This window comes from Micropterus dolomieu, linkage group LG16 (assembly GCF_021292245.1).
Source record: "Micropterus dolomieu isolate WLL.071019.BEF.003 ecotype Adirondacks linkage group LG16, ASM2129224v1, whole genome shotgun sequence".
Taxonomy (NCBI): domain Eukaryota; kingdom Metazoa; phylum Chordata; class Actinopteri; order Centrarchiformes; family Centrarchidae; genus Micropterus; species Micropterus dolomieu.
In genome coordinates this window covers 17,312,307-17,324,397 of record NC_060165.1, presented here as the reverse complement: position 1 = coordinate 17,324,397, position 12,091 = coordinate 17,312,307, and the positions used below count along the sequence as shown (strand labels likewise).

Sequence of the window (12,091 nt, the reverse complement as noted above, 5' to 3'; positions counted from 1 at the left end):
AAACTGTTAGATGATAGGCCTACACTGTGAAATCCCTGTCCACATTTATCACCATACAAAATAATCATTATTGATGAGATGGATGCAGATAAAACACCTATCCCTTATTGATTTAACATACTACATTGGCAGTGATCTCAAAGCAGGAGATGCACAAAGAATAGATTTTTAACACTATAAATTGTGCAAAAGGGGGGGTGCAAGCAGGTCTAATGTTTTGTAGGCCTGGTCAGTTTGAAACCTGAATGCTCTCAAAATAAAGTCTGTTAATGCTTTTTTCTCCCATATGATCATAAACTACAAGGTTAATCTTTGACTTCGTTAGACAAAGGTTAAGACAGCCCCCCACCTTGGAACATCCGTATCAGTCACCATTAAAATCACCCCATGGTCCCGGTGCTCCGGGGGCTGGCCGGGTTGGACGAGTGCACATTCCAGGGGTCGTGGGTCGACAGAGCCAGCGGCGTCTCCCGGGACACGTTGCCACCATCGTCCCCGGCCTCCACCTCCACCTCCAAGTCGGCGTCGTCCTCCGGCACGGCCCGAGAGTCCGAGCCCTCCTCGGTCTGACCCAAGTAGACGTTGTGCGGGTCGGAGGGATCCACCGCCTGATTCCTCTTCTCCCTGTGCAGCAGGAGACGCTCCAGCGGAACCGTGTTCTTCTTGGGCAGGAAGAGGGAGGTCTGCGGCAGGTTCTGGCCAGCTGTGAACACCTGCCGGGATCCCTCCAGGTTAAATAGGATGCCGGTCCGGCTAGAGTAGTACACGTCCCGGTTATTTTCCAGAAGTTTGTGGTTGAACAGGCAGTCATCCCTGAGGCAGGTAGGCTGAATGGGAGAGGGAGAAAATTAAACTACAATATTGGAATATCCTAGTTTTTCAGCAAGATGTTAAAGACCAGTTTTGTCAACTTTAGCAATCTTTTCAGAAAAATGTCATCATCTCTAAATAGGCTACTGCCCGAAAATGCCCGACTTAAAAAGATTTTATGAAGTAAATCCATTTTAATTATTTTGCAAAAACACACGAGAATATTGCACATAAAGGTAGGGTGAAGATAAATTCCTCAGTGTTCATTTCCAGTGATTTCCCTTCTGTCTTGGTTCGGTACTTTGTCTCTCTCTTTTTTAATCGTCTCTTTGTTTTAAGGAACTAGTCTACTATTAAGAAGTGAAAGTGCTTTCTAGAAGTGAAATAGCGTCGCCACTCTTAGCAGTTTGTTTACTTTATATCAGTGAAATCATCAAAAATAAATCCAGTGATTAAAGTCAAGTTTAAACAACCTAGTTTCAGTAGTTCTTGTGCGTAAAGGATAGAAAGCAGTGTTAAAAAATATCCCTAAAAACCCACAATGATGCCAAATATGAACACAAAGCAACCGTTTACGGGATCGATTCAGTTAGTAACAATAGTCCTGCTGAGTGATTAAAAATAATCAAGTAAATTGATGTTAAGATATTCTAAGGTGGCAGGACGTTCGTGCGTAAAATTAAGACAGAGGGCAAAAACGATGAACGACGAACTCAAAAGTAAAGGTTTAGTTTGGGAAATCGATTGAATTAATAGTTACAATCATATACACATATGCTTACAGAGCTGAATGGGTTGCCCTCCAAATCCATACACAGGTAACGGCTACTTTTGACGCCCAGGATGGCAATGCGCTCTCTTGTTTCAGCTTTCAGTAAAATCACACCTGCCGGGAAGAAAGGGCAATGGGGCATTAGATTGTTAAAGACAGACCTTCATATTGCCATATTACAAAAATTAAACGGACAGTTTTGAAAAAGAGGAAGGCATATCTTACTATATGAACTCCTGACTGTAGTTTTGCGCACAGTGCCATCTAATCTGATCTCCAAGTAGAAGTTGTTGAGTTCTGTGGATGTCTGCAGGTGAACATATCTCCTTGGGTTCCCCCAGTTGGATCCAACCAGCGGCGACGGGTTCGGGGCCGTTTCACCGAGAGGAAATCCCTGGAGTACAGCGAGTAAAAGCGCCAGCACAGTGTCCCTCATCCCCAATCTGCTGTTGACGTCCATCCTGGAGCAAACCGGTGGTTTCCACTGTGAGCTGCTGGAAGTTTTCAGATGCTCTGTTGTCCCAACGTTTGGAGACAGTTCCTATTTAAAGCCCACCGAGTGCCACTCCTGCTCACATCCTTTGCGTAAAAAAAAGAAACTCGCCCCCAAAGCAGATGTGCGGGTTTGCTGCAGCGGAAGGGCCACTTCCACCTCTGTCTGTTTATCCCAATGTTGTTGGTCAGACAGGACTCTTATTTTTGGTGACAGGTCTTGACTCATCCACCTTAATTATTCTATTTTCTAAGACTATTTCCTAATGGTCCAGAGACCACTGGGTCGGGTTTTTTTGTTCAGCCTGGAAACATGGTGCATTGGGCAATCTAAAAAAAGACAGAAAAAAGTAAACAAAAAGATAGTGTGACTCGTGTTAAAACATGTGTTAATTAAATCAGGGATAAAATATACTGATAGTTCTGACTTACTTAAATGGACGTTTCCAATTCGTGCAAACCCTAGAATCATTGATTAAGGAATTGATTCGTAATTAATTAAGCGTCATATTAAATATTTTTGAATTGGACGTCTAGTCTGAAGTTAGTTCAGGGCTGCTTTTACGCACTTTCCCACCTCAACATTTTCACCATGTCACCAGCAGAGGGCGCCACTCCCTTATTTAGTGTGGTTTTACTGGGAGACTGGTAAATTACATTTGACTGGCCAAACTATTTTTGGACGTTGTACTTCCAGCATAGGACTCATTAAACTGTACACCAGTATGAATACTCCTGAAACTGGATCTTGTCTTTGGGAATCCATGAGAACTTTTCAACAGGTTCTCTTAAAAAAATGTCATGTTAATTAAACTCAAACCCCACTTCCAAATGTAGAAAAGCTGGGTAATTTAGAGCAGTTCAACCATAAATTTGCAAAACACACACAAAAAAGGTTACACATAAACCAAAGTAACCGGTTTTGCATATACTCAAATGCTGTACTTAAGTTTAATTTTGAGGTTCTTGTACTTTATGCACTTGAATATTTCTATTGTATGCTACTTAATACTTCTCCATTTTCACTTCACTACATTTATCTGACAGCTAAAGTTACTGGTTGCTTATAGATTTACATGAAGAAGTATATGATAATCTTATAAATTTAATTCTTTATTAAAGATTAAACCAGTGGTTCCCAACCCATGACACCTTACAAAAAGCAGTGTAGCTGGGGGCCCTTGTAAGGGATGTTTCATATTTGATTTCCCCCATAAGCTAGTAAGCATGGTTTCATCTAAATAATTGTTCAAGTCCCAAAGAGGTAGAACATAAATGTGTGTAGCAAAACTTTTTTCCCCTTCTTTCCTGCCACATAAATCATTTTATGACCCCTCAGATTTATCTTGTGACCCTTTGGAGGGGCGGGTCCCATAGGTTGGGAAACACCAGACCAAATTAGCTAACTGCATCTGTGGTAGTTAGGCCTAGCTCCACTTCAAGAAGCTACAACAGTACTTTTACATTGATGCATATGTATTAACACTACTTTCAAATATCTGTTGGAATACTTTTGACTGAGAATACTTTTGCACTTTCATTGAAGTAGGATTTTGAATGCAGGACTTTTGTGTTTTTATATTGCTGTACTGGTACTTTTACTTGAGTAAATGGTGCCACATGACATCAGAGTTCAGCTGGTCCAACAGAGAGAAAGACACTTTAGAAGCAAGCAGTTAAAAAAAAAACTTTTATTGTTATCTCAGGAATACAGTAGACTGCTGTGCACAGCACATACGTACAAAAATAAAAGGAAAAAACTTTAATATCCTTATTAGCATTGTCTGTTTTCAGAAACAAATAACTGAAGTTTGTTTCGTCTTAATTTACAGTCATCAGCAAACCAAAACTAAGGCAGAGGGTGAGGTATATGAAAACAGAGATGAGAGGAATACAGTGGAGGCTCACTCCCTTTTAGAGCAGGAGTTAAAAAACACATGAAGCACACACCCCTAATTAAGTTTGGGGCTCTGGCATGCTAATATTACATTAAACATTATAAAAAAAGATATTCCTCACCTTGAATTAATTCAAATTTGATCTATGATAAGCTGTGGAAAAAAAAAAAAGAGACGACAGATAAATCTGGATAACATTTTTTGGTCAAAGCTGAAAGGAGGAGCTTTTTGTTTTTGACACAGACCTTCACTCTTTTAGGGATCCAGCTCTACTTCTTGACGCTAGCTTTTAATCAAGATGCTGCTAGTGACAGCAGACATCTTGACTGTGAGGTAGGCAAGAGAAGTGCTCATTGCTGTGCATGCGCAAGGTTCACTTCCACACCTTCCTCAGTTGAAAATGCTGAAAACATAAGATTTGTTTTTTTATATGCTACCTCAGCCAAAAATGATGACCATTTTCTCCCAACATGAAATGTGCATCAGTGGTATTTCATGCAGCCTCATTTACAACTGCAAGTCTTTTCGTTTGAGCCAAGCTCCAGATACATTTGCTCTGCTGTGTTGCATCACTTTAGCAGGAAATAGAAAATGTCCTTGGAACAAAAAAGAGCTAGAGATTTATTTAAAAAATACTGTTATGAATTGATCTGTGCGCCATAGACAGCTGAGCAGCAGGTGATACTGTGTCAGTATGTGGTATAAGGTGTTTGGGGTCGGGGCAGTGCCCAGCAGCAGCAGCAGCAGAGGGCACACCCTGAGGATGGCTGGGGTGCTGTCCTGCAGGATTGGAGTGCAGCAGGAGAGGTGAGGCTCTGCGTGACTCTGCTCCTCGCACACTGCATTAACTCTGCAGATGTCCCCTCCCCAGAAATATCCCAACACAAGTACTTGGAAAGGGGAGGGGACAGCATTTTGTGGAGCTGCATTTTAAAGAGGTTAGGCTCTAACTTCATAAAGTAGGATTGTTTAAACATGATTGCAGATTGTGAAGCAGGGTTCATTTAGGAGCTATAAGAGCTTCCAGTCAGTTTAAGAGAAACTCTAAAGCCACCAGTTTACTCAATTATATTGCATTTAAGCATAAAATAAAGTACTTCCTGCATGAAAAAGATACTTTAAATTCCTATTTCATGGAAACGGTATGAGCCATATAGCCGACCACCCTGGACTCTGGGGTTAGGGCCAAAGCTAGTCTGTGACTCTGACCTTGAACTAAAAAAGGCTGAAAGGAGAGGAGGAAGCTCCTGGGTTACAGCTGGAATCCCAAGGTCCTGCCTGCAGCGGGTGAGAGGGGTAACGGACAGGCAGAGGTGGGTGGTGAGGGCTGACAGAGCTAAGAAGGGGGGGGCACTCAGGTATGTGAGAGGCTGCCTGTCATCCTGGCAGATCCACATTCCTGCAGGGGGGTTTGACGAACAACAAAGACAGTGGGCCGGCTCCCGCACATACGTCTGTCCTGGATTTAAATAGTCCTGCTTCCTCTCGGAACGCAAGAACGGATGGAGGCTGATGGTGAAGCAAGTTTTCAAGTAAACAGCTGCAGAAGCTACATGGGTAGATGCACGCTGTAAGGCTCTCAGAAACAAAGTGAAGCAAGAAAAACATCATTGGAATATGTAACAAGACATTATCTATATATTAGTCCACATTATAGCAAAAAGTACACAAAGCATGGTACATCCTCAGCTTTGTAAACAAACTGCCACTATGCATACTAATATTTATGAATATCCTATTATATATTAACTTTCTGGCCTTCTATGCATATGTTTTACCCCAAAATGTAAAAAAAGACAGAAGTGAGGACATTTCTTATAGCATGCATCCAGTCCACCAACTGCACTGTCCTTGAGTCCTTTGGGGCACAAGATTGACTTGTCCATAATTTAATTTAATTTAAAACTATCTGCCTCCAGCTCCCAACACCTCGCTGCCACTGCAGTGCTGCTGCAGAGCACACAGACAAGTGGGGGGATATGGCCCAGGGCCCGCACATACTCCACCAAAAACACACAAAGATAAATTGAAAGAGAAGACAAACATGTGGGAACGATTCTTACTGAAACATTTAGGCACCATCATCGATGGTTAACTGTGCAACCTGAACTCTTTTTGCCTCGTTCAGGCAACTGCGACAAAGCAGCGTAAAAAGCTCCTGAATTCTTCTTTTACACTTGCAACTATTTACACTGTTTTTCATTGGTTTCATGGACAGTAGACATCATTTTCAACAGCAGCTAAAGCTTTGCGATTCAAAAACAGCAACCTACTTTACTGTAAGATCTCTGTTCAAAGACAATGTGCAGGTACGTTTCTACTGTGCGCTCACAATCTATCCCTTCAGTCGATTGTTGTGCAGGCGCAAGCCAGGTCCTAACAAAAATGTTCTCCATGCTTGGATAGATAAGTAGTCCACCCTGTTTATTTGCTGGCGATGCCACACAGTCAAACTCATGGCCGTGAGCCAGTCTCTATGGCTGACCATTCTCTGGTCTCGACCACAGATTGTATATTACTTAATCGATCTAATTACAGAAAAGAAAATAAACCAGAGATAGTCCCCCCCACCCCCGAGGCCCTCTTTGGAGCGTCAGCCCTATTTCTGACTCCAGCGGGTGTCTCTTACATGCAAGTTTAAGGGGGCCACAAGTGGGAACACCAAGGCACCTTTAAATCGTGCAGCAAAGGTAGTGCATTTAAGTTTCCCCCACTGCCGGACATAGATAATCGAGCAGGGAGCCATCAAGCGCTCAAAGGTTTGCAAGAAATTATAAACTCAGCAGATATTTGAGCAGAAGCCCATGCATCCCTTAATCTAGTAAAGTGGTTCTTTGAGGTAATAAAAAGTATTCATTTCACTCTTTAAAAGCACAGGATATAGCTCATCGTCCATCTCAAAAAAGGAAGTGACACATCGTTCAGATACAGCAAGCACCAAGGTAAAGTGAGACAGGCAAAGGCTTCAACTCTCCCCATCCATAAAAACAATAAGCAGCACAGTACATATACAAAGATAGCTATCCAAATATACATATATATAAACAGAATAAATATTTGTGTTTTCTTTCGCAGTCCATCGGTGTGTTTATTGTGACTCTGCATTTCTATGTTACCTGGAAGAACATCCACATGTGCAAATGACTGAGTTATTGCCAGTTTCTCTCATAGCCGTGGGAGGAAATGTGTGACAGTCATGGCGGTGGTGGCCTTGTTGCCTCTCTTTACGCGGCCATGCTTGCTGAGGGCGATATAGAAGCCCTTGTAAACAAAAGACTCATAGGCGTTGTAGTTGTTGGGCAGCAAAGTCTCCTTGAACTTGCACTCATCCACGAAGACTCTCTAAAAATGCCCAACAAATGAGAGAGAGAGAGTCAGTAAATGACAGACACAGAATGAACATCACAACATATGCATGGTTTCCACGTGACCTTTACTTTGGCAGACAGCCTGCCTACAAAGCATGCTTTAAGGGAAACTGGAGGAGGTGGCATGTTGTTGCAAAAGAAATGCCCCTTTCAAATTCAGATACCAGCACCCTGCTTTTACTGCTGAACTCATAACATAATCCCAGGTGGGCCAACCAGAAAATATTTAAAAAAAATTAATATTCCAACTAACTCAAAGAAGAAGTGCAACTAAATTATCTTTAATCAAATGCTAAACCATATGTACAGCATTAGGAAACACATTATGGTTGAGTAAAAGCTCAGAAAGTTTGATACACTGTACTCTATAAAATGCATATTTCTGACCACATTTGAAAAAAATAAATGTAGTTTTATATCCTTTATTACAACCATAGGAGTGTATACTTTGACATCTTCTTATATTAGTGTCAATACAATACTTAGTAAACAATATATATTTTCCTAAAAGTAAGATATTGAAAGGACATTTTTATTTTTATTTAACAAAATAAAGCTCAACTTCTCAAATGTTTATCAAACACAAGCAGCCATAAAACAACTCTGCAAAAAAAAAAGAAGTTAAAGTTAGTTTTAAACTGACAATAGTATGATTTAAATCAGAAAACATCTCATCAAAGAGTAATAAAAGAAAAGGGTATGAATCTGAGCAAGTATATTTCGGTATTTCAAATCCTCAACACTAGCAAAAAAGCATTGATATCCAGCCCTGCGTAAAGCTGATGGATCCTCTAATCTAATTTTTGAATAATACCATCATTTATTTTACAGTCACCTACGAGCTACACAATGGTCTCTTTTTAATTAAGCGAAATAAACTCATCCCAGAGGCTCATTACAAACCAGCAGGACAGTAATTTAAATGAATACTATATCAAGTACTTTATACGCTGTATATTGTATCTATAATGTATCCACTGTAGACTACTGTAGAAACAGCCTTTTATGTTTTTATAGTGATTTTTTAAACATGCATGATAGAAAACTTAAATAGGAATTTAAGGAAATTCTTGGTCAAAAACCCACTGATGGCTCCTAAATATACAGATACTGTACATTTTAAAAAATCACTTTTCTTGTAATCTAAAGATGTTAGACTGTAGGTCATAATTGGGCTTTAAAGACAGGCCACAGCGATGTGAAATGTTTGTCCTGCTGTTGGTTTTAATCAGGAAATGTTCACTTATTGTTTTGACTGTTAACTAGCAGCTGTGGCAGATTAACGTTCAGTGTAGGGGCAAAGTTTCATCTGCTTTGATAAACAAAATATATAAATGTACAGATTCCAGTGGTGGAATCTAACTATGTACACAAGTACTTAAGCACAATTTTGAGGTACTTTACTTGATTACCTCCATTTCAAGCTACATTTTACATTCTGTATTGAACTTTTTACTTTGCAAATTAAGATTTTACATAAAAACCACATGTTCATAAAATATCATGCAGTTAAAAATGTAACTACCCTCAATGTGTATAAATTAGTTAAACTTTGCTCCCTCTGGACCAGCTACATATAAAAATGCTGCTTACATGTAACAGTCTATTCGATTAATATATATTAACACACACTGACATTGGCCAATCCACTGCATAATGAGTAAGCTACTTTTACTCTTTGTTTATAATACTTATGCACTTTTAGTTCAGTTCAATTTTGAGTGCAGTTTTACTTGTAATTTAGTACTTTTATACTGTGGTATTGCTAATTTTACTTGAGTACAGGATGTGAATACTAAAGCATTCTCCAATGGGACTCCTTGGACTTCGCTGTGAAACCCCCTATCATCAGAGCATATTAATAACACAACAGTACTCATAAACCTACGGATGCAGCAGCTACATGAACTCATCTTACACTGAGCAGGATGCGCGCGCGCGTGTGTACGTGTATGTGTGTGTGTGAGACAGAGCCAAAGGAGTTGCGCACCAACGTACCGTTCCGTATAACCTTCCCCTGCTGTTCATTGCGACAAACAGCTCACTCCTCACTCCGAACAGGCTGATCACTCCTCGGTCCACGGTGGAGATCTCTATTAGACCTAAACGAAACACAGTGTTAGAAAGCAAAGACAGTGTCTCACTGCGACTGGGGAAAAAGTCGTGTAACTGGCCAATGCAGCAGTGATGGGTGTAACCTTGCAGGTGCATTGCGACTGGATGATGCTCTCTCTGCTCAATTAGCCCTTTGGAATATCAACCTATTTCCACTTTAAACATTAAGATGCCCTGTTAGTGTAGTTTACAGCGTGCTGACTGTGGATCTGCTTGTGTGTGTCCTGCTGTAGCGGGACGCAGGGTAAAAATAAGTTAGCGTCTAAACTGGGTCCCAGCATTCATGTCATGTTTTTGGCTTGGGAGGATATTTCGCACTGCACGGATGTAAGGCTCAGTACACTGTTTTTGCTTTCGGAAACTTTCAACCATGCCGACACCTCTTATTAAATATCATGCAAGACAAGTGACCCGCTCTAACTTTTACACAGCCTGCGCATAAGGTTACGCCGCTTTTTTCGGGTCCTGCGCTTTGACGGATGCAACTCACTGTATTGGTTCTCATTGTGTGCACCGCTTATCCTGCCATCCGGGAGCACCTGCAGGTGAAACCCAATGCCCACGTTGCAGTACAGTCGTCGCACTCTTTTGATGCCCTGCAAATAGTCACTCTCCCAGTTCAATTCCGATTTCCCCCCCGCTATACCCAGATAGGAGCGAGAGAAGAGGGTCTCCCACTTCTTTTCCAAAAAAGTCGCATTAGTCCTGCTCGGAATCGGATAAGATGAAACGATCCCCCAGAGAGAAGTCCACAGTACAATAACTGCTGGCAGCGTCCAGTGCGTCCTGGCCCCACGGGGCATACTGTAGAGGCACCTTTTCGCAACGGCCATCCAGTTTACCTTTGGGGCAAGTCACCTGCCCTAGAAATGCAACTCTTCTTATTTTTTGCCCTTTGGCATGGTGGTGGTAAAGGCTTATTTCGGGATCAAGGCAGATCAAGGCCCCATAGCCCGAGATCTGAGCAGAAGGAGAGGGACAGAGCGCGTCGGAGCTTGAATTGGTGCCGGTGGCGATGATCATCTTTCGCCGCTCCGCGCCTCTGTACAGGCAACGCTGGCCGTGGAGGGGACACACCACTCACTGCAAAACCAGCTCACCTTGCTCGACTCTCACATCCTAAAATGACATCACTGTGACTTCACCGCTGCACCCCCCATCAAAAGTAGGAGATGGGAGGAGGAGGAGGAGGAGGAGAGAGAGAGTTACAGGACCCCAGCAGCAGCAGATCTGATAGGAATGATGGGGGGTGCTGCACCTTCACATCAGCGTTAAACAAGCCGGATGTAATAAGAAGAAGCGTTTCCCGTGGTGCTTTTCAAAAAACAAAACAAAAACAAAATCCTTATCGGCCACCTGTGTCCTAACTCTTACAAGTAGCCTATCACATGCTCCAGTGAGTCCCCACATCACCTCATCTCCCAAAACCTCCAAACCCAATTAAATATCTACACATTCAAGGAAAAACCTTAAGAAATTATTCCAAACAAAGCACCAGCAACCTTAGATACCTACTAAGACACATGGTTTTTACTTCAATTTGTCACCCATACATTTGAAAAGAAAAGGAGCAATATGAATACATTTAGCTTAAAATAATAAAGTTCAGTGAAAGTTTAGTAAAGGATAAAACAGAGTGACAGCAAACACTATTTGACTTCAGAGCTGTCCAGTAAAACTGCAGTCTGATTTTCTGGCCAGCCCCACTGTAGAAGCTGGGGTTAAAGGCCTTTGGTTGGTCAAAACAAGACATTTGAATACTTTCTAAACATGGGCATTTTATATTATTTTTGGACATTTCATAGACAATTAATCAAACTACTTTCAGACTGTTAATGTAATTAATTGTGAGACAGTATTCAAGGTTGGAATAGGTATAACTTTTTAACTTAAACATTAAAGGCAATGAAACACGAACAGTATTTTCTTCTAAATGACATTTTCATATCACAAAAATGTATCTAGAAGATATATTATAGTCTATGAATGTCGCTAAAATAATCTCTAATGAATTTATGGTTACAAGTCCCCAATATTTTCCCCAAGCTGTGACATTGTGAGCTTTTATTTTGAAAGCAAACTAGCCTATTTTTTCAGTCTTCCTGGCTAATTGTGGCTGACCTGATGCAGCTCTTCCTCACATGGGAGACCTGCAGGAGGGGAGGGTGTGTGTCTGTGTGTGTGTGACTTTCATTGGTGTTGAGCAATCATGGGATGGATGGATGGATACTGTGTCCAGAACCCAAATCGGGACGGTAGTCATATGTCCTGGCAGCCTGCTGCCTTATTTAGAAGGAAGGTGTAAAAACAGTCACAGCCAGTCACAGGAGAGCAAGTGGCAATTCTGTCTGACACTTCCTTAGCCGTTTGTTCAGGAAGTTTACATAACCAGATATTTTGCCATGCTCAGATTGCGAGTTATTATTGTAAGTAACACATCCTGCAACTAACAGAATAATATAACCTCCATGAATCAAATACATGGCATTGTTTTGGTTATTGCACAGGTCAAGAAATAATGTGGCATAGGAAACATGAGAAATGCCTGCAAATGGTGATTGTAATAGAGTGAAAATCACCAATTTACTTTAGAAAAATTTACAAAAAGTTATTTTCTGCTTTACCTTTCACTTATA

The 12,091-nt window shown here is 41.2% G+C and overlaps 3 protein-coding genes across 3 annotated transcripts in view; all 3 read right to left on the bottom strand.

Moving 5' to 3' along the window:
- Window positions 1-380: 380 nt before the first annotated feature.
- fgf23 (fibroblast growth factor 23) lies at window positions 381-2,042 on the bottom strand. Its single transcript, XM_046072476.1, has 3 exons — window positions 1,808-2,042; window positions 1,593-1,696; window positions 381-827 (listed from the first exon to the last, which is right to left on the bottom strand). Exons 1-3 carry the CDS (start codon window positions 2,040-2,042, stop codon window positions 381-383), a joined length of 786 nt encoding a protein of 261 aa, XP_045928432.1.
- A 4,992-nt stretch (window positions 2,043-7,034) lies between these two features.
- On the bottom strand, window positions 7,035-10,288 carry LOC123984926 (fibroblast growth factor 6-like). Its single transcript, XM_046072193.1, has 3 exons — window positions 9,946-10,288; window positions 9,339-9,442; window positions 7,035-7,314 (listed from the first exon to the last, which is right to left on the bottom strand). Exons 1-3 carry the CDS (start codon window positions 10,286-10,288, stop codon window positions 7,138-7,140), a joined length of 624 nt encoding a protein of 207 aa, XP_045928149.1. The 3' UTR covers window positions 7,035-7,137.
- Window positions 10,289-10,383: 95 nt separating this feature from the next.
- The window catches only part of LOC123985222 (fibroblast growth factor 6-like), a 3,249-nt gene continuing 1,541 nt past the window's right edge, over window positions 10,384-12,091 (bottom strand). The window contains exon 3 of the mRNA XM_046072665.1: window positions 10,384-10,497. Coding sequence (XP_045928621.1) covers window positions 10,384-10,497 — 114 coding nt within the window. The remainder of the gene's footprint in view (window positions 10,498-12,091) is intronic.